At 46.5% G+C, this 21,335-nt stretch overlaps 1 protein-coding gene across 3 annotated transcripts in view; it reads left to right on the top strand.

Moving 5' to 3' along the window:
* The window catches only part of itpk1 (inositol-tetrakisphosphate 1-kinase), a 213,062-nt gene that overhangs the window by 133,438 nt on the left and 58,289 nt on the right, over positions 1 to 21,335 (top strand). For all 3 annotated transcript variants that reach the window (XM_033027747.1, XM_033027746.1, XM_033027748.1), the window contains exon 4: positions 14,084 to 14,209. In XM_033027747.1, coding sequence (XP_032883638.1) covers positions 14,084 to 14,209 — 126 coding nt within the window. The remainder of the gene's footprint in view (positions 1 to 14,083; positions 14,210 to 21,335) is intronic.

The following is a 21,335-nucleotide window of genomic DNA, read 5'->3' on the forward strand; positions in this document are numbered from 1 at the left end:
CTCTGCCTCAGAGGGCAATGGAGGCTGATTCACTGGATGCATTCAAAAGAGAGTTAGATAGAGCTCTTAGGGCTAGCGGAATCAAGGGATATGGGGAGAAGGCAGGAACGAGGTACTGATTGTGGATGATCAGCCATGATCACATTGAATGGCGGTGCTGGCTCGAAGGGCTGAATGGCCTAATGCTGCACCTATTATAAAATTTTATATATATTCTATAAAACTGGCTGGAGTTTTTATGGACATTTTCAACCTCTCACTTCTGAGATCTGAGGTTCCCACCTGCTCTAAAAGAGCATCAATAATACCAGTGCCATAGAAGAGCAAGGTGACGTGCCTCAATGACTATCGACCAGTGGCACTAACGTCGGTGGTGGTGAAATGCTTTGAGAGGTTGATTATGGCGCATATCAACTCCTACCTCGACAAGAACCTCAACCCACTGCAGTTCGCATACCGCCATAACAGATCAACGGTGGATGCGATCTCGCTGGCCCTCCACTCTGGACCACTTGGACAACAAAAACTCATATGTAAAGAAAGCACATCCATGCCTCTACTTCCTGAGAGTCGGTATGTCAAAGGTTCCGGGACACATGACAAAAAACTCTCTTGACTTGACTTGATTTTCTATGTATCTGTATCAACATTCATTGATCAGAAATTTAACTACACCAGCCATTGTACTGATTGAACAATATATTTATAAGGCAGAGATAAATATTTTAGATTAGACAGGTGTTGAGGGTTATGGGGAGAAGGCAGGAAAATGAGATTAGGAGGCAGAGATCAGCCATGATTGAATAGCGGAGTGGACTTGACAGGCCGAATGGCTTAATTCTGCTCCTATAACGTGAACACTGTGGCTATGAAAACAGGGCAATGAAAGCAGGTTAAAAACATGGTGTCCGATAGTCAGTGACCCCCTCCCGACACTCCAGATTATTTTTACCCTCCACAGAGCACACGTCAACACCCACCAAGTGAGATTGAATAATTTCCACTTGCCTGAAAGAGTACAGCTCCAATAACTATCAAGAAGCTTGACACCTGTACAAAGCAAATGTTTAATTCACACACAGTCGATACTTTAAACATCCATTGCCTCCTCCTCCAGCTGTAATATGCACCACCTACTGAATGCAGTGCAGTTAGGTTTCCTTGTTGAGTCTGATAAAGGATCTCGGATCTGAATTGTTAACCCTATATCTTTCCACAGATCGGCCTGACTAGTTGACGTTTTCTTACATTTTCTGTCTTTGCTTCAGATCTCCATTTTGTGAAGGTTTTCTGATTTGTCACATTACTGTTAATATTTTTTTGACCTTCGTCCTCATTAATTTTTTTAAATAACAGGCAATTAAAGCTGACCCATTAGAACCATTCCGCATATGTGTTTTAGTTTTTCATTTGGCATTGCTCATCATCCTCCATACTCCATTTCTATTATCCTGGCAGAGAATTACTGCCCTTTTAATTGCACTTTACTTAGCTGTCAAGAGGTACAAAGTATTGGCAATCCAGAATGCAGATTAGTTTTAATGACTGTTCCCTTGGACAACTCGACCTTCAGATGTGGCGTAGAATCGGGTTTGAAGCCCGTTGTCCAGGGCTTCAAATACATAATAGATAACAGCAGCGCAAGAACATAATCAAATAGGAGCATGTCGGCAGGCCTGCCCCTTATCCAATGTGATAGTGGCTGATTTATGTTCTCTCATCTGCACCAGTTGCCCAGAGCTCTTACTTCCCTGATCTTTAATAAATGTGTCTACTTTCTCTTAAATGCCTCCACTGATCTAGCCTCCACAACCCTCTGGGATAGTGAATGGCAATGTTTCACCATCGTCTGGTTGGAGATGTTCCTACACACGTGTTTTAAATGGCCAGCTCCTTACTTTGTTAACATGTCTCCTCATTCACTCCCATTAATGGCATAATCTCAGCATCGACTCTGTCATGTTTCTTTCAGTTTAGCCATCCTTCATTCTTCCAAAGATCCAAAGAATACAGGTCCAATTTCTTTCATCCATATTTCAGGACAACCCTCTTGTCCAAGGAATTAACCCGGTAAATCTTAAGAGGATCAAAGTGGAATGCTATGCTCCAAGCGTGGCTTCACCGATATCGTGTACAATTATAGAAATGGATGATGAAGACGGGATGTGGGAGCGGGGCTGTGGGGTTGTGCCCACTAGCTCCTGCGACCCAAGCTCAATCCTGATTTCTGCCGTCTGTTTTGAGATTGTATTTTTCCAGTTTCCTCCCACATCCCAAAGACATGCCGGGTAGTTGTTTAAGTAGCCACTACAAATTATCCTGGTGCATAGGTTCATGGGAATATTGTGGGATTGATGTGGGTGGGCACTGTTGATTGGCAGAACTTTGGGCTGAAGGGCCTGCTTCCCTGTTCTGTGACATTTTTACCATATTACTTCTTGGGGTCCAGATCAAATGTAACTTTAGGTGAAGCAATGTTAAAGGATGAAGAATAGTTGAACAAACATACCTAGCCATCGTTTGATCTCAAATTGTTCCATTACTGTAATGGAGTTGTTTTTTTTTCTATGCTAAACTTGTGCAGCACGGTGGCACAGTGGTAGAGTTGCTGCCTTACAGTGCTTGCAGCACTGCAGACTCTGATTTGATCCTGACTACGGGTGCTTTCTGTACAGAGTTTGTACGTTCTCCCCTTGACCGCTTGGGTTTTCTCTGAGATCTTCGGTTTCCTCCCACACTCCAAAGACGTACAGGTATGTAGGTAAATTGGCTTGGTAAATGTAAAAAATCACCCTAGTGTGTGTAGGATAATGTTAATATGCGGGGATCGCTGGTCGGTGCGGACTCGGTGGGTCGAAGGGCCTGTTTCCACGCTGTATCTCTAAACTAAACTAAACACAACCTGGTGAGGACCGTGTGAAAGAAGTGTAGAAATATTGGAAGGTATGAATTACTTGGTAGTAAAGGTTGGGAGCGTGGTAGAAGACAGCTACAAAGACAGATGTGTACAGCAATTCGTTCTTCCCCCGCACAATTAAAGCATGGAATAATCTCCACCCAACTATAGTTACCCAACCAGATGCAACTAAATTTAAAGTAGCTCTTTCTTCCCAATAACCCTTTCTGGCTTAAGCCCTCCCTTCACCACCTCCAGTTTAAATTCCATTTGGAGGACCAAGAAACCAAGAACCAAGAGCACCACCAATGGCAGGAGGACCACATGTCGATTGTTGTGGGGATCTCCTTCACAAATATGGACACGAGTTATAGACTCGTGCAGCATGGAAATGAGACCTTTGGTCCAACCCATCCAAGCTGACTAGGTTCCTATTTGCCTGCGTTTAACACATATCTTTCTGAACCTTTCATATCCATGACAACGTGATAATAACAAAATGTAGAAACGAGGAACTGCAGGTGCTGGTTTATACCAAAGATAGTCACAAAGTGCTGGAGTAACTCAGCAGGTCAGGCAGCATCTCTGGAGAAAAAGGATGGGTGATGTTTCAGTATTAACAAAAGTTGGCATACATGTACGGCAGAAGTATTCCAGCAAATATTAAGGATTTATAGACGGGAAGCATGGTTGAACGTTAAGCTATATAATTATCATTTGGTACAGTCTATTTGATATAAAAGTAAAGAAAGATTTTCATCGTTCATAACCTGGGTGTGTCTAAACCACTTCACTGCCAATTAAGTACTTTGAAAAGTTCGTGTGGGAAACATTGAAAATTGAAGGTTGATTGTGGGATGTATGTTGCTCCAGACAGTGATGGTTCTCCTGATTTTTGCTGGAGATAGTTACATGGGGCCTTTTTTACACCCACCATTGAGGAAAGACAGGACCATATCTTGACGTCTGATTTAAAATCGGGTATCTTTAACCATACTTTGCTCAGTTCTGTAGTGAGGTCAGGTCGGGGGGGGGGGTTCCATGTAATCCCGTGCTACCTGCTCCATGGTCGGATAGTCGGCGACTAAACCGTCTCCCCCACCTGGTTTGTCAGGTGAGGAGGGGGCTGTGGACCCCCAGCAGGACCAAAATCAAGACCTGTCAAAGGTTGGGTGAGCTCCGAGTGAGTCAACGGCCATCCACACTTCAGTAGAAGTTGCGATCACTGTCATACATAACATTGTAAGGCACCGTGCCCGTTGATGTTTTCAACGATGATGATGATGATGAAGATGATGAAGATGATGATGATGATGATGCGTTAGCCCAGATTGATGTTCATGTGTCTATGGAGTGGAACTTGAACCATCAACGTTCTGTCTCAGCTACAAGGGTGCTGCAGACAGATGGCCAGTTATCCAGTCTTGAATTTGAATTGAATTTTGAGATGAATTGAATACTTTATTATCACATGTGACAAGTCACAGTGAAACTCTTTGTTTGCATACCCAAGGTATGCAAATAGCCGACCATAAAGGGAGCTTACAAAGTTACAAATTCCCCGCCCCCGTGCCAGGTCCCCTTTAGCCCTTCCCCCTCCCCCTGGCATTTTCCCCACGCTGCATCCTCCATTGTTCTCCCCCCCCCCCCCCCCCCCCCACGGCAGTTTCCCCACGCTGGGTCCTCCGTTGTTCTTTCCCCCCCTTCACGGCAGTTCCCCCACGTCAGGTCCTCCATTGCTCTTCCCAAGGCTGAGAGCTTATAACGCTGGTAAACATCTCCAAGCTTTAAGAGTGGCCCATTCCTTTCACATGGTCCTTTCGGTGTTCTTGCTGGAATATTGGCTGGGAACTCTTGAGCTGCGCAAATGCATGTATTTAATTTTCTGCTATTGGGTCATTTTGTTTCTGAGCAAAGAATGGAGCCATCCAATGGTGGTCTATGACTTTGTTTCAGTCAATGAAACCTTCAGGAAACCTGGATAACTATTGTCACTGCTGCCTTTGCTAACCTCCTACTAACCATCACCTTAGTTACAGGGTTAAACTCTGCGGCTTTGTAAAGTGCTTACATTGTTAGTTTGATATATTGAGCACAATTTAGCTAAGGGTCTTTTGCAACAGCCAGCTGGTAAATATCCAAAACCCTTATCTTAAAACCTCTGTCTTTGGCCAAGCTTTTGCCAGAGTATTTGCTTATATACATTGGTGTTAAAATGGTCGCTGTTCACTGGAGTGCCTTGGGCTGCTTTACTGTGTGAATTACAAGTTTTTAATATTTACAGAATTCACAATCTCGTATTGACACAAATAGCTGGAGTAACTCAGTGGGACTGGCAGCATCTCTGGAGAGAAGGAATGATCCAACGGGATTCCACCACTAGCTGCATTTTCCCATCTCCACCCCTTGCCGCCTTCCGCAGAGACTATTCCCTCCGCAACTATCCTAGTTAACTCATCCCTTCCCACCCTTCCCACCCCCTCCCCAGGTACCTTCCCCAGCAACAGCTGAAGATGCACCACCTGTCCCTATACCTCCTCCCTCGACTCTGTCCAGGGACCCTGACAGTCCTTTCAGGTTAGGCAGAGGTTCACTTGCACCTCCTCCAACCTCATCTACTGTATCCGTTGTTCAAGATGTGGACTCTTATACATCGGCGAGACCAAACGCAGACTGGGCGACACCTTCGCTCAGCCCGCCTGAACCAACCTGATCTCCCAGTTGCTGGATAATTTAATTCTCCTTCCCATTCCTACACAGACCTTTCTGTCCTAGGTCTCTTCCATTGTCAGAGTGAGGCTAAACGCAAATTGGAGGAACAGCATCTCATATTTCGCTTGGGCAGCTTACAGCCAGTGGTATGAATATTGATTTCTCTCACTTCAGGTAGCCCCGGCATTCCCTCTCTCTCTATCCCTCCCCCACCCAAGTCACACCAGCTTCTCATTTTCACCCAACACACGCTAACAATGGTCAGTTTCCTTTATCATTGTTACTTTTATGCGTATCTTTCATTCATTGTTCTTTATTTCTCCACATCACTGTCTATATCTCTCGTTTCCCTTTTCCCTAACCAGTGTGAAGAAGGGTCTCGACCCGAAACGTAACCCATTCCTTCTCTCCAGCGACACTGCCTGTCTTGCTGTTACTCTGGCTTTTTGTGTCTATCTTTGGTTTAAACCAGCATCTGCAGTTCCTTCTTTCACAATCTCATATGTTCCCAACCAGATTGTAAAACTGGGAAGATATTAATTTTTGTGTTGTTTGAGGTGGGATTTCAGAATAAGGCTGTTTGGATGGCTTTTTCAAACTGTGCAATATGATTTTATTTTTGAAGAGGTATTCGGTATTCTTCCGAGACCGAGGCAACTTAATGCTCATCAAATGACTAAAGAGTAGAATAACTAATTCATTAAATCACCACATACCCTGCTTCAAAATAATTCAATATCAGTGAGAAGGGTCTCGACCCAAAACGTCACCCATTCCTTCTCTCCAGAGATGCTGCCTGTCCTGCTGGGTTACTCCAGCTTTTTGTGAAGTATTTTTTATAGTTTTGACAAAGTGCCCTTTTCAGTTGTATGTTTTGGAAAAAATGGGATTATATCATCTGTTTTTATCTAGAAAACTGTTTGGTCTCTTTGGTCTTAATTGGTTAGGAAAAGAAAATGAATGGAAGCAATACTGTGTAAGAATAATATGTTTGGCTATAAAGGCCAGAGAGCAAACCAAAATGGTGACATTGATTTATGATGATGTTTGTGGTTATCTCTTGTGATTCTCTGAATTTTGTTTTGCTCCTTGTACTGGAGGCACCATTTTGAAGGCAGGCTGGTGAGTCTAACCAGAGAAAACTGGGAAATCACGCGTGTAGGAAGGAATTGCAGATGCTGGCTTAAACTGAAGATAGACACAAAAAAATGGAGTAACTCAGCGGGCCAGGCAGCATCTCTAGAGAAAAGGAATAGGTGACGTTTCAGGTCAAGAAGGGTCTCGAACCAAAACGTCACCTATTCCTTTTCTCCAGCGATGCTGCCTGACCCGCTGGGTTACTCCAGCTTTTTGTATCTATCTTATGAAATCACATGATCTGCTTAAATCTTCCAATCCCTTCTTTCAACGGAGCTTGATCAAAGAATCTTGGCGATGAGTTGCTTGAGTTAAGAACGGGTCTTTGAACTTTTAAATTAATACGATTAAAGGATATTAAACCACAGCAGGGAAGAAACAGGTGAGACTCAGTGATTCTCACCTGCTCCATTGATTCACAACCTCCAGCCTAATTCTGCTCCTGTAACATGAATTTATGAGGTTAGATTTTTTTGGGTGAGCAATGTCTGCTTGTCTGTGGAATTGTATCCTCTGCTGTTCCCTCTCGAGGTCTGGTCCTTAAAAGCAGCGGACTACATTTCCATGGTCGCCAACACTTGTTTCTAAACATCTGCAGATGGCCGCCGTGTTTCACAAGAGAAGCCGGAAAGCACCAGCTGGCCATTGAACACGAGTCGTGGAAACTGACCAAAGTGAGCACTGCTCCGATCACCAGGCGGAAACCAGATGCTTAGCTTAACTTGCTTTCTGGTGAGAACCAGAGTCTACAGGAGAACCGGGGAGGAAGAAATAACAAAATACACAGCACGCTTTCAAATGCAGATAAATGTTCTCCTACTCGTTGGCAGTCAGTGCTGTAACAGTGGTTGAACATGTAACTACGTATTCACACTACGTCTAACGAAGGGTCTCGACCCGAAACATCACACGTTCCTTCTCTCCAGAGATGCTGAAGTTACTCCAGCTTTTTGTGCCTATCTTCGTTTTGAACCAGCATCTGCAGTTCCTTCTTAGCCCCTGTCCCACTGTACCAGGTAATTCAAGAGTTCTCCCGAGTTTTCCCCTGATTCGAACTCGGAGAATGTCCGTAGGAGTCCGTGGATGTCTCGTAGCTAACGGTAGGTACTCAGGACATCCGGTAACTCGTGACAATTTTTCATCCCTGCAGAAAATGTCCATGAGTAAAAAAATACTCGTGATGAAAAAATTGGTTACTTTTTATACCTACCGTTAGCATTACGAGCCGCTACGAGACATCCACGGACTCCTATGGACCCGCTACGGACATTCTCCGAGTTCGAATCAGGGGAAAACTCGGGAGAACTCTTGAATTACCTCGTAAAGTGGGACAGGGGCTTACACATTACACACTTCGTATCATGATGATTTCAAACAGAGGCCACTTGCAACTTCTGGTGATCCATTGGGGAGGACATGTGATATGTAGTTGCTTTGCCTGGTGATTTTCCAGATATGGAGGGGTGTCTCTTCAATGATATGCTTTGTTGCCCATATTCCTACACTGGTGGCCCAATATATGGCATTTTCCTTTTCAGTATTCATTGCCCTCCTTAATTGCCCCTGAACTAGGCGACAGGGAAGAGTCCATCACATTGCTGTAGGACACAATTAAATTAGGCCAAGTGAAAATGGCAGTCTTTCATCTCTGAAGGACATTGATGATAGACAATAGACAATAGGTGCAGGAGTAGGCCATTCGGCCCTTTGACCACGTGACCACGGCTGATCATCCCTAATCAGTACCCCATTCCTGCCTTCTCCCCATATCCCTATCTTCAAGAGCCCTATCTAACTCTCTCTTGAAAGCATCCAGTGAACCGGCCTCCACCGCCCTCTGAGGCAGATAATTCCACAGACTCACAACTCTCTGTGTGAAAAAGTGTTTCCTCGTCTCCGTTCTAAATGGCTTACCCCTTATTCTTAAACTGTGGCCCCTGGTTCTGGACTCCCCCAACATCGGGAACATGTTTACTACCTCTAGCATGTCCAAACCCTTAATAATCTTATATGTTTCAATAAGATCCCCTCTCATTCTTCTAAAACTGCACACAATACTCCAGGTGTGGTCTCACTAGGGCCCCATACAACTGCAGAAGGACCTCCTTGCTCCTATACTCAGCTGCTCTTGTTATGAACAAGGACCCCCAGATCCCGTTGTACTTCCCCTTTTCCCAACGTAACACCATTTCGATAATAATCTGCCTTCCTGTTTTTGCTACCAAAGTGGATAACCTCATATTTATCCACATTAAACTGCATCTGCCATGCATCTGCCCACTCACCCAACCTGTCCAAGTCACCCTGCATTCTCATAGCATCCTCCTCACAGTTCACACTGCCACCCAGCTTTGTGTCATCTGCAAATTTGCTAATGTTGCATTGAATCCCTTCATCTAAATCATTGATGTATATTGTAAATAGCTGCGGTCCCACCGAGCCTTGTGGTTCCCCACTAGTCACTGCCTGCCATTCTGAAAGGGACCCGTTAATCCCTACTCTTTGTTTACTGTCTGCCAACTAATTTTCTATCCATGTCAGCACTCTACCCCCAATACCATGTGCCCTAATTTTGGCCACTAATCTCCTATGTGGGACCTTATTAAATGCTTTCTGAAAGTCCAGGTACATTATATCTACTGGCTCTCCCTTGTCCATGTTCCTAGTTCCTAGTTACATCCTGCATGTAAGATGTAAAAAATTCATGCTGACTCAGACCGATCCTGTTACTGCTAACCAAATGTTCGGCTCTCTCATCTTTTATAATTGACTCCAGCATCTTCCCCACCACCAATATCAGGCTAACTGGTCTACAATTCCCTGTTTTCTCTCTCCCGCCTTTCTTAAAAAGTTGGATAACATTAGCTACCCTCCAGTCCACAGGAACTGATCCTGAGTCTATAGAACATCGGAAAATTATCACCAATGCAACCACGATTTCCAGAGCCACTTCTTTAAGTACCCTGGGATGCAGACCATCAGGCCCTGGGGATTTATCAGCCTTCAGTCCCGTCAGTCTACCCAACACCATTTCCTGCCTAATGTGGATTTCCTTCAGTTCCTCCGTCGCCCCAGATCCTCTGGCCACTACTATACCAGGAAGATTGTTTGTGTCCTCCTTAGTGAAGACAGATCCAAAGTACCTGTTCTAGTCATCTGCCATTTCCTTGTTCCCCATAATAAATTCACCTTTTTCAGTCTTCAAGGGTTCAACTTTGGTCTTAACTAATTTTTTCCTCTTCACATACCTAAGGAAGCTTTTACTATCCTGCTTTATATTCTTGTCTAGCTTAACTTCGTACCTCATCTTTTCTCCCCGTATTGCCTTTTTAGTTATCTTCTGTTGCTCTTTAAACGTTACCCAATCCTCTTGCTTCCCGCTCATCTTTGCTACGTTGTACTTCTTCTCTTTTATTTTTATACCGTCCCTGATGTCCCTCGTCAGCCACGGTTGCCCCTTACACCCCTTGGAATCTTTCTTCCTCTTTGGAACTAACTGATCCTGTACCTTCTGTGATAATGTAGTGGTTTCACAATTGCTGTTTTATCTACTAACTCCTTAGCCTGTTTTACTTGATCAATTGGGAAATTTACATTCCCAAGCTTCTATGGGTTAGAATTTGTGTCTTCTGATTTATAGTCCACTGCTGAATTCTAATCCAGAAACTTGGTTTCCCAAAACAATCCAGAACAACGGGCATTGTGCTGCGGTAAGTGGCGCAGTGGTGGAGTTGCTGCCGTACAGCGTGAGAGACCCGGGTTCCATCCTGACTATGGATGCTGTCTGTACGCAGTTTGTACTTTTCCCCTGTGACTGCGTGGGTTTTCTCCGGGTACTCCGGTATCCTCCCACATTCCAAAGGTGTGCAAGTTTGTAAGTTAATTGGTTTCTGTAAAATTCTGTGTGTATGATACAACTAGTGTACAGGTAATAGCTAGTCGGCATGGACTCCATGGGCCGAAGGGCCTGTCTCCACGTTGTAGCTAGTCTAACCTAAACTAAACTAACTGGCACTCCTTGCAATGTTCATTAACAGAAATGATGCATCCTGTCGGAATGTTCATTAATTCTTTGCTGATGAATTCCTAGCTGCTGTGACTTGCTGCACAATGCCTCTAAACGTATGCTATTACGCTTCAGTTGTGTATCTCCCATACATACATGTTTAACTTCCCAGATCTATTTGTTGCTTATGAAGGCATTCACATCCACTATGGGATCCAGGAACACAGATCATCGTGATAGTAACTTCGACATTCTATTGTTCATTGTGATTGTTTCTAGTTTTAGTAATCTGCGCTGGAGTGAACACAGTTCCCCATTACTAAATGGTAGCTTTGTTAGCTTTGATGTTGATGGAAAGAAGTGGTTACATTCCCATTATACTTTCTGAGCAAACAGAATATGAAAATCACACGTCATTGAGTGTTGCTGACACTACTAACTATCCACTTCAGTTTGTCATCAAATTTCCAGAAAACTCTTCCATTTTAAAGAGATTTGCAGTTTTTCTGTTTCTGCAGTATTTTATTAGAGGCAGAGAATTCTACTTCTAGACTTTTAATATGCAATAATATGTATGTAAAGCCATGGGGTGAGCTTTAAACTATGAAGGTGGCACTAAATTAAACGGGGAAGGAGCATACTACCAGGAATATCCAGGAGACAAGAGAAAGATGCCAACAAGCTGTGGGAGTTTCCAGTCAGTATGGATGGATATAGTGGAAGACACCAAGTTATGGAGTAACAGGCAGCATCTCTAGGGTGGTCGTGGTGGCGCAGCGGTAGAGTTGCTGCCTTACAGCGAATGCAGCGCCGGAGACCTCTGTTTGATCCCGAATACGGGGTGCTGACTGAAAGGAGTTTGTACGTGACCTGCGTGGGTTTTCTCCGAGATCTTCAGTTTCCTCCCACACTCCAAAGACGTGCGGGTTTGTACGTTAATTGGCTTGGTAAATGTAAAATTGTCCCTAGTGGGTGTAGGATAGTGTTAATGTGCGGGGATCGCTGGTTGGCATGGACCCGGTGGGCCGAAGGGCCTGTTTCCACGCTGTATCTCTCAACTAAACGAAACTGGAGAGAAGGAATGGGTGATGTTTTGGGTCGACACATTCTTCAGACGGAGAGTCGGGAGAGGGAAGCTCGATTGGAAGGGGACAAAGGGCATGTAAGGTGTGAAAAGGACAGATGAATGCAGACAATGGTCAAGGAAATGCACAATGGTTCATTGTTGGCTGTGGTTTCGGGACAAGAATGTTTGAGTGGAAACCCTCACTGCATTTAGAGAATTATGACTTGGTCTAAACTCAAGAGTCACAATATGTAATCCCCTGTGCCATGTGCTGGGATCAGGTTAGCTCTTTTACAACTCGTATCAACACAGTGGCCCAAATGGTCTTCTGTGTGGAAAGTTTTCTATGACTATAGGAGAGGATGTCTAATAACCTTTTTAAAGATAATATCCAACTGTAGGTTCACTGTTTAAATATAAAATGTCACCCATTTTAAATATGAGAGGAGGCACTATTTTTTCTTTGAAGGTTGCAGGATTTGGAACTCTTCTTCCATGGGCAGTGGAAGCAGAATCTTTAAATGTGGATGTAATTTCTTGGAAAGATACTGGTTGCATGTTTCCAGTGGGTAGACAGGAACGTGCAGTAAAGATTCTAAAGGGATCAGTTGTGATATTACTGAATGGCAGAACAAGCTCCGGGGACCATGGTCTGCTATTGATCCTAATTCGTGCGTTTGTCATCAAATCTGCCATGTAAACACGCCGGGTGTAAGAGGTTTGTGGGTAGGGATCCCTCCAGCCAGTCTGCCTTGGCAATGATCCCATCCCAATCCCAGTTTAACATTGGTTGCCAGTGCGAGAAACGGTGGCGCAGCGGTAGAGTTGCCAGGGACCCAGGTTCGATCCTGGCCGCGGGTGCTGTCTGAACAGAGTTAGTACGTTCTCCCCGTGACCGCGTGTCTTTTCTCTGGGTGCTCCGCCTTCCTCCCACACTCCAAAGATGTACAGGTTTGTAAGTTAATTGGCTTAGGTAAAAAAATTGTAAAATTGTCCCTTGTGTGTAGGATAGTGCTAGGGTGTGGGGATCGCTGTTTGGCGCAGACTGGAGGACCAAAGGGCACATCTCCACACTGTGTCCCCAACACTAAAACACCTTAAGCTGCCCTTACTGGGTAAGGCTTACATAGCAGTGGCAATTCAACCTCTGGGTGGGAAAAGTATTTGTTCCATCTGCCCCACTCTTACAGGATAGTAACAGTGGATATAATGAGGACTTGCAACCATCCTCCAACCACACCCCACGTTGCCATGTTTTATCTCACGTTTTTACACCTTGGAATGTATGCATTTAGGAAATCTGGAAGAATTCTCGGAGATGGAATTTCCAAATTGGTGTCCAAATTTGACATTCACAACCAAACGAGTCAGAAAGGTTCAGGAGGAGGAGCGTTTAGTTTTATAAGAGACCAGTGCTGGTCTCATGCCTTCCTGGTGCTGCCAGGATGTTGCAAAGCTGGTGAGATGTGTTTGAAATGCTGCCATTGTAACAATGTGAGATGACAACTATCTCAGTCAGAAAATTCCCCCAAATATACAAAAATGACCAGCTAAACAATTTGTTTTTAAAGTTGAGCAAGAGTTAAAGTCTACAGGATGAACTGATGATGTTTGTGTCTAATGCCCCTGTCCCACTTAGGAAACCTGAACGGAAACCTGTGGAGACTTTGCGCCCCACCCAAGGTTTCCGTGTGGTTCCCGGAGGTTTCTGTCAGTCTCCCTACCTGCTTCCACTACCTGCAACCTCCGGCAACCACCTGCAACCTCGGGGAACCGCACGGAAACCTTGGGTGGGACGCAAAGTCTCCAGAGGTTTCCGTTCAGGTTTCCTAAGTGGGGCAGGGGCATAACACCTCACTGACATCGAGCATAGATGATAGAACAGTACAGCACGGAACAATAGCCAGTACAGGCCCTTCGACCCACAATGTTTGTGCCGCACATGGTGCCAAGACCAACACTTATATGCGTGCACATAATCCATGTCCTTCATTACCTGATAGAACTCCCACCTTATTCAGTTGGAGACCCAACATAAACTTTGTGCTCTGATTTGCTTGTAGATTGATGTATAATTCACATACTTTTAGCCACCGTTTTATAAGCTATCAAAATGCAGTGAGCTTGCATGATGGGTGGTTCCAGTCAACCCCTCCTGAAGAGCTAACTGATAGGGGGGAGGGTGCAGCAGTTTATTCCAGTTCTGCAGCAGAGAAGCCATTCTTCAAAAAAAAAATCTAAACCTTTCATTACTTTTTTGTTGCAGCTTGACTTGGAGAAACCACTCGAGGAACAGGGGCCACTTGATGTTATCATTCACAAACTGACGGATGTCATTCTGGAGGCCGATCAAAATGATGCACAGTCCCAGGCGCTGGTGCAGAGGTTTCAGGTGAGGCCACAAACGCAGTTCCATAAAACTTCACTGCATCCTGCTATGCATGTTACATCTGCCTTGGACAGGGTTGCCAGCACTCCAGGATAATGCCATGGGCACAGTGTCGCAGCAGTAGAGTTGCTACCTCACAGCGACAGAGACCCGGGTTTGATCCTGACTATGGGTTCTGTCTGTACGGAGTTTGTACGTTCTCATTGCAGCCGCATGAGTTTTCTCCGAGTGCCCTGGTTTCCTCCAAGACTCTAAAGTCATGCAAGGTTGCATGTAAATTGGCTTTGGTAAAATTGTAAAAGTGGCCCGAATGTGTCGGATAGAGTTATTCCACAGGGTGATCATTGGTCTGCGCAGACTCGGTGGGCCGAATGGCCTGATACCGCACTGTATCTAAAATAAAGTAAAGTCTAAACTGTGAAGGATAATCATTAAGGGGAAGAGGAATAAAATATTCTTCCTTGTACAGGAAGCAATTCTGACGAATAGCTATATAAAAAAAACAATTGAAGAAGCGGAAAAAAGCTTTCTGGCTGACTATTGGGAATCATCTTCAGAATAATGAGAACTGCTGCCTTGCAATTGGTTTGGCACGTACAGTGGCCGAGAATAAATGCAATCTATGATGGCCAACCATGGCTGTGTGGATGAGGCTATTGATGCCTGAAGTCTTGTGATGGAATCCCCAAAGTAAGCAGTAAAGCTTTGAGTTGGCAATCCATAATCAAAATTGGAAACACTTGACAGTCTCATGCATTCGTGTACAGAGGCAAGTGCACTAAAGAAGAATAGAGATTTAATAGAATGAAAAATAGACCTTAAATGGAAATCCACGGGTTATTTTCCATTATTTATTTTCATTTTTCCTTATGATTCTCATAGCCGAGAAAGGACAACATTATAGTGTTCAATCCCAGTTTTAAAGTAAGCCAAAAACTAGCCCCTTCCGCAGAGACCATTCCCTCTGCAACTCCCTGGTTAATTCATCCCCTGTCACCCAAAACACCACGTCCCCAGGTACCTTGCCCTGTAACCGCAGAAGATGCAACACCTGTCCCTATACCTCCTCCCTCGACTCTGTCCAGGGAACCCGACAGTCCTTTCAGGTTAGGCAGAGGTTCACTTGCACCTCCTCCAACCTCATCTACTGTATCCGTTGTTCAAGATGTGGACTCTTATACATCAGCGAGACCAAATGCAGACTGGGCGATCGTTTAGTGGAACACCTTCGCTCAACCCGCCTGAACCAACCTGATCTCCCAGTTGCTGGACACTTTAATTCTCCTTCCCATTCCTACACAGACCTTTCTGTCCTCGGTCTCCTCCATTGTCAGAGTGAGGCTAAACGCCAATTGGAGGAACAGCATCTCATATTTCGCTTGGGCAGCTTACAGCCAGTGGTATGAATATTGATTTCTCTCACATCAGGTAGCCCCGGCATTCCCTCTCTCTCTATCCCTCCCCCACCCAAGTCACACCAGCTTCTCATTTTCACCCAACACACGCTAACAGCGGCCAGTTTCCTTTATCATTGTTACTTTTTTGCGTATCGTTCATTCACTGTTCTTTATTTCTCCACATCACTGTCTATATCTCTCGTTTCCCTTTTCCCTAACCAGTCTGAAGAAGGGTCTCGACCCGAAACGTCACCCATTCCTTCTCTCCAGAAATGCTGCCTGTCCCGCTGAGTTACTCCAGCTTTTTGTGTCTACGGTTTAAACTAGCATCTGCAGTTCCTTCTTGTACACTAAAACTAGAGGACATGGGTTTGTGATGAGAGGCGAAATGTATATGAGTACTGACAGGCAATTTTTTAATGTGGGTTGGTAGATATATGAAACAAATTGGCAGAGGGAGCGGTAGAAGTGGGACACAGCGTTGCAACAAGCCCTTCGGTCCACTGAGTCCGCACCGACCAGTGATCCACTAGCACTATCCTACACACCAGGGACAATTTTACTGAAGCCAATTAACCTACAAACCTGCACGTCTTTGGAGTGTGGGAGGAAACCGGAACACCTGGAGAAATCCCACGCAGTCACAGGTAGAACGTACAAACTCTGAACTGACAGCACCCATAGTTAGGATCAAATCCAGGTCTCTCTAAGGTTACAACCCTGCCGATGTGCCACTGTGCCGCCCACAGCCTTAGCTCCTTTTAGTGATGGTGATCATGCTAATGGTTCACAGTTCATTAGACTGCTGGTGGTTTCCATTGTTCAGTGGAAATGAAAAATATATTTATTTTAAATATTAGCACAAAACATGAAAAGGCCAGATTTAAAACAAGGACATAATTTCATCAGCGAAGCACAATTGGATTCACTCTCTATCTTAACATGCCAAGCTAAAAACTCATGTTCTAGAGTTGATAGCCAGCAGAATAATTAATTGCTGCATTGCTAAGTAGTGAAGAAATAAATAACTAGGAACTAATTGGATATATCCCAATATTTATATTCCCAATCTATCTCTACAGTGTACTGGCAGGGTGACAAGTATTGTGCTTGTCTGACTTCTGCCTCAGGAACTATTGGTTTCCTTTGTATGTGAGCTCTCTCCCCCCCCCCCCCCCCCCCCCCCCACCACCATCTAAGAAAATATAATCCATGTACTGAGATCCTGATGGGCTTAGTAGGTAGAAACAAGGAACTGCAGTTTCTAACTGCTGGTTAATGCACAAAAGGACACAGAGTGCTGGAGTAACCCAGCAGGTCAGGCAGCATCTCTGGAGAACATGGATAGGTGATGTTTCAGGTTGAGACCCCCTCTTCAGATTGATGAGTGTCACCTATCCATGTTGTACATACATACTGCCTGACCTGCTGGGTTACCCAGCACTTTGTGTCCTTTTGGGTTCGGGAGGTGAGTCAGCTAAGAGGACCTGGTTGGGCAGAGGACTTGCGGATGGGAGATGCGGTGGGGTGGAAATGGTGCTGGATAAGTATTATCACTGGACAAGATATTATTATCACATGTTTTTATGTGTGTCTTTTATTTATGCTTCTCCTCATGGCCCCCCCTCTCCCCACTCTTAAAGGTGGTCAAAATGATCTACCAATTATCCCTCCTCACCTGTATCCCCCTATTGCCTACTACTCCTTGCCTCTTCATACCTACTTTCCCCTCTCCCCTTACAGTCTAGAGGAACGGTCTCAACCCAAAACATTGACTGTCCATTTTTCTCCACAAGTGCCATCTGTCCCATTGAGTTGGTCAATCTGTTCTCCCCCTTTTGCTGCAGATTCCAGCATTTGCCATCTCTTGTGCCTCAAATGTAAATTGCTGTTCTGAGTCATTCCAATATCTCGAGTTGTTTTCTTCAGCTGCTTTGCAGAATCATTCCTGCCTTATCCCTTAAGTTGTGCAATAAATAATATCTGGCACCGGCCCACATTTCATAAAACAAACAAACTCTGTCTTCAGCCTTGTTTATTGCAACAGTCACGTTAAATATGAAAACTATTCTGGTTTATTGCTCTGGGCCTTATCATGGCTCTGCTGATCTTTTCAATGGGAGTGATTATATTCCAAGTCGATGGCAAGACGCCAAGATGAATGACACTATTTGATTTCTGTCTCGCTTCCTCTCTTGTTTGCCGCTGCACCTCGCCCAGATCTAGAAAAGCTCTTTGTCCATTTGTTCCTAAGTCCTCACACCACCAAACTCTGCCCATTGCACCGTACTCCAGCCTAATATCAGAGTATTGTCTTCAGTCAGAGTATAGAAGTTGGGAGTTCATGCTGTAGCTAAATAAGACGCATTTACATTGAAATATAGAAACAGAGAAAATAGGTGTAGCACTGCCACTTCGAGCCAGCACCGCCATTCATTATGATCGTGGCTGATTGTCCAAAATCAGTACCCCGTTCCTGCCTTTTCCCCATATCCCTTGATTCTGATAGCCCTAAGAACTAAATCTAACTCTCTCTTGAAAACATATAGTGAATTGGCCTCCACTGCCTTCTGTGACAGAGAAGTCCACAGATTCACAACTCTATGGTTGAAAACGATTTTCCTCAACTCAGTCCTAAATGGCCTGCCCGTTATTCTTAAACTGTGACCCCTTGTTCTGGACTCTCTCAGCATCAGGAACATTTTTCCTGCATCTAGCCTGTCCAATCTCTTAAGATTTTTTAATGTTTCTATTAGATTCCCTCTCATCCTTCTAAATTGCTGTGAATACAAGCCCTGTTGAGCCATTTTTTCATCATATGTCAGCCCCGCCATCCCAGGAATTAACCGGGTGAACTAATGCTGCACTCCCTCAATAGCAAGAATTTAGAGTATTGTGTTCAGTTCTTGTAAAGATGAGTCAAAGCGCACTATGTCTTCACTACTGTTTTATTACTAATCACACTATTTATACACATTACTGCCCTAGCTGTCCGTGGTCTGTCACCGGAGCTAGAGAGAGATCTAGAGGTGGGGAGGTTACAATTATACTGGTGATATGGGGAGTGGTTAGTAGTGGTGAGGTCACTGTGTTAAAGGAACATGCACTAGTCTACATCCTTCCCCTTGGAAACAAAGCAGTACAACAGTGACAGGGCGACCACGACTCATACGCTACAAGCAGTTAAACACACACACACACAGTCAGGCAACAGTTAAACAAATTCCCCGTAACATACAGGCGGCTTGACCAACCGCCCGGAGCGGGTACGCAACTCGCCCTCCCCCTCCTCCGCAGGAACAACAGGAACAGGAGCAGGAGCGGGAGCGGGAGCGGGCGAACGAGCCGGAGATCGGGCAGGGGAGGGAAGGAGCGGAGACCGGGGAGGGGAAACCGGCACAAAGGCAGGCACGCGAACAGGCGAGGGCGGACTGGCAGCAGGGGAGCGGGGCACAAAGAGCTGAGAGGGCAGAGATCGGGGCATGCGAGGAGCGGTAGGCAGAGAGGAAGAAATCGGGGGGGCAAAAGGGGCAGCAGGAGGCGGAGCGGGCTCACTGACCAGCCGCAAATGCTGGCGGGATCGGCGGTAGATGGTACCCTCGTGGTCGACGAGGTAAGACCGCGGTGAGCCGGCAGAGCTGACGACAACCGGCAGTCGGTAGTGGCCGGAGGGGGACTGCATCCGGACAACCTGACCAGGGAACAGACGCGGAAGGGGACGGCAGGACTTGTCGTGGGAGCGTTTTTGTATTTCTTGCTTTTGGGCAATGCGCTCCTGGACGGCATCAGGGTGGAGGACAGAAGGCACCAGGGACCGTTGGGACACAGGGATCGGAGGGCGCGTGGTGCGGGACATGAGCCGCTGAGCAGGCGAGCCCAGGGCAGGGTCACGGGAGATGTTGCAGAGGTTGAGGAGGGCTAGGTGAAAATCCGACCGGGAAAGTCTGCAGTGCTCCAGCAGCTCCTTGGCACTGCGGACGGCGCGCTCAGCAAGGCCGTTGCTCTGCGGGTACTCGGGGCTGCTGGTGAAGTGACGAAAGTTCCAGGTGGCAGCGAAATCACGGAACTCCACACTTGAAAACTGGCCACCGTTGTCCGACTGCAAACTCGCAGGGGAGCCAAAGGTTGCGAAGTGGCGGCGCAGCTTGCCAATGACAGCAGCAGATGTGAGGGAGGTCAGCTGATCCACCTCGAACCAGCTGGAGTAGGAGTCCACAAGGACCAGGAAGTGCTTGCCACGCCACTCGAAGATGTCAGTGGCGACTGCCATCCATGGCAGATCGGGGGCAGGCTGTTACAGAAGCGGCTGCCGTTGCTGATGGGGAGAGAGGCTATTGCAGGTGGAGCAGGCGGAGACCCTCTCCCGGATGTCCGGGGCCATGCCGGGCCAATAGTACTGGCTCTGGGCCTGGGACAGAGTGGCCTCAGCCCCGGGATGGCCGCTGTGGGCGGTTTGAAAGTAGTGGCCCCGCAGCGCAGCAGGCACCACAACCTTGTGGCCCTTCGCCACCACTCCGTCGTGCAGCACAAGCCTCATCCCGGACCAGGAAGTAGGGCACGGCACCGGCCGGCAAGGATGAGGGACGGTCAGGCCAACCACGCCGGATGACGTCGGCAAGCTGCTGCAGGGCAGGATCTTTGGCAGTGTGCTGGACCAGGGACTGCATCTGCTGTGAAGGCACAATATTAACGTTTAACACCATCGGGTCAGACGATTCGTACGGGTGTCGGGCTGTGGACGCCAGCGGTGCGCGGGACAGCGTGTCGGCCACGAACATGTCATTGCCCTTGCGGTACACGACCCGAAACGTGAAGCGCTGGAGCTGCAGCATCATTCGCTGCAAGCGGGATGAGGCGACGTGGATCGGTTTATTCAGGATCGTGACCAGCGGCTGGTGATCGGTTTCGATAGTGAAGGTGTTGCCCAGGATGTAATCCTTAAACTTCGAGCAGGCAAACACCACGGCGAGGAGCTCTTTCTCGATCTGAGCATAACGCTGCTCAGCGGGGGTCATGGTGCGAGAAGCGTAGGAGACAGGCAGCTGCAGTCCATCGTAAAGCTGCAGGCAGGCGGCACCAAGACCGAACTTTGAGGCATCGCAGGTGAGGACAATTGGTCGCTGCAAGTCGAAGAACTTGAGAGTGGGGGTACTAACCAGTGTGGACTTCAGGATGTCAAACGCCTTCTGGTGCTTCGGGAACCAAGCCCAGGCAGTGTCCTTTTTGATCAGCTCCCTCAGGGGTGCACTCAGCTCGCTGAGGTCGGGGATGAACTTCCCCAGGTAGTTCACCATGCCCAGAAAGCCCTGCAGGCTGGGCACACGGCGGGTGCAGACATCCCAGAGACCGCAGCCGTCTTCTGCGGGTCGGGCTTCAGCCCCGAGGCAGTAAAGACGTGGCCCACGTATGTGACCTCTGGGACGCGGAAACGGCACTTCTTAGGGTTAAGCTTAAGGTTGATCTCACGAGCCCTGTCCAGGACTTGGCGGAGGTGGAGGTCGTGCTCAGCAACGTCCTTCCCATATACCAGGATGTCGTCGACTATGATGGCACACGGCAGACCGGCAAACAGCTGTTCCATGGTGCGCTGGAAGACCTCGCTGGCAGAATTGATCCCGAATGGCATGCGAAGGAAACGGAACCTGCCGAAGGGTGTGCTGAAGGTGGTCAGGTATGAGGAACGTTCATCCAGCGGTATCTGCCAGAAAGAGCTCTTGGCATCGAGGACTGAG

Source organism: Amblyraja radiata, chromosome 9 (assembly GCF_010909765.2).
Source record: "Amblyraja radiata isolate CabotCenter1 chromosome 9, sAmbRad1.1.pri, whole genome shotgun sequence".
Taxonomy (NCBI): domain Eukaryota; kingdom Metazoa; phylum Chordata; class Chondrichthyes; order Rajiformes; family Rajidae; genus Amblyraja; species Amblyraja radiata.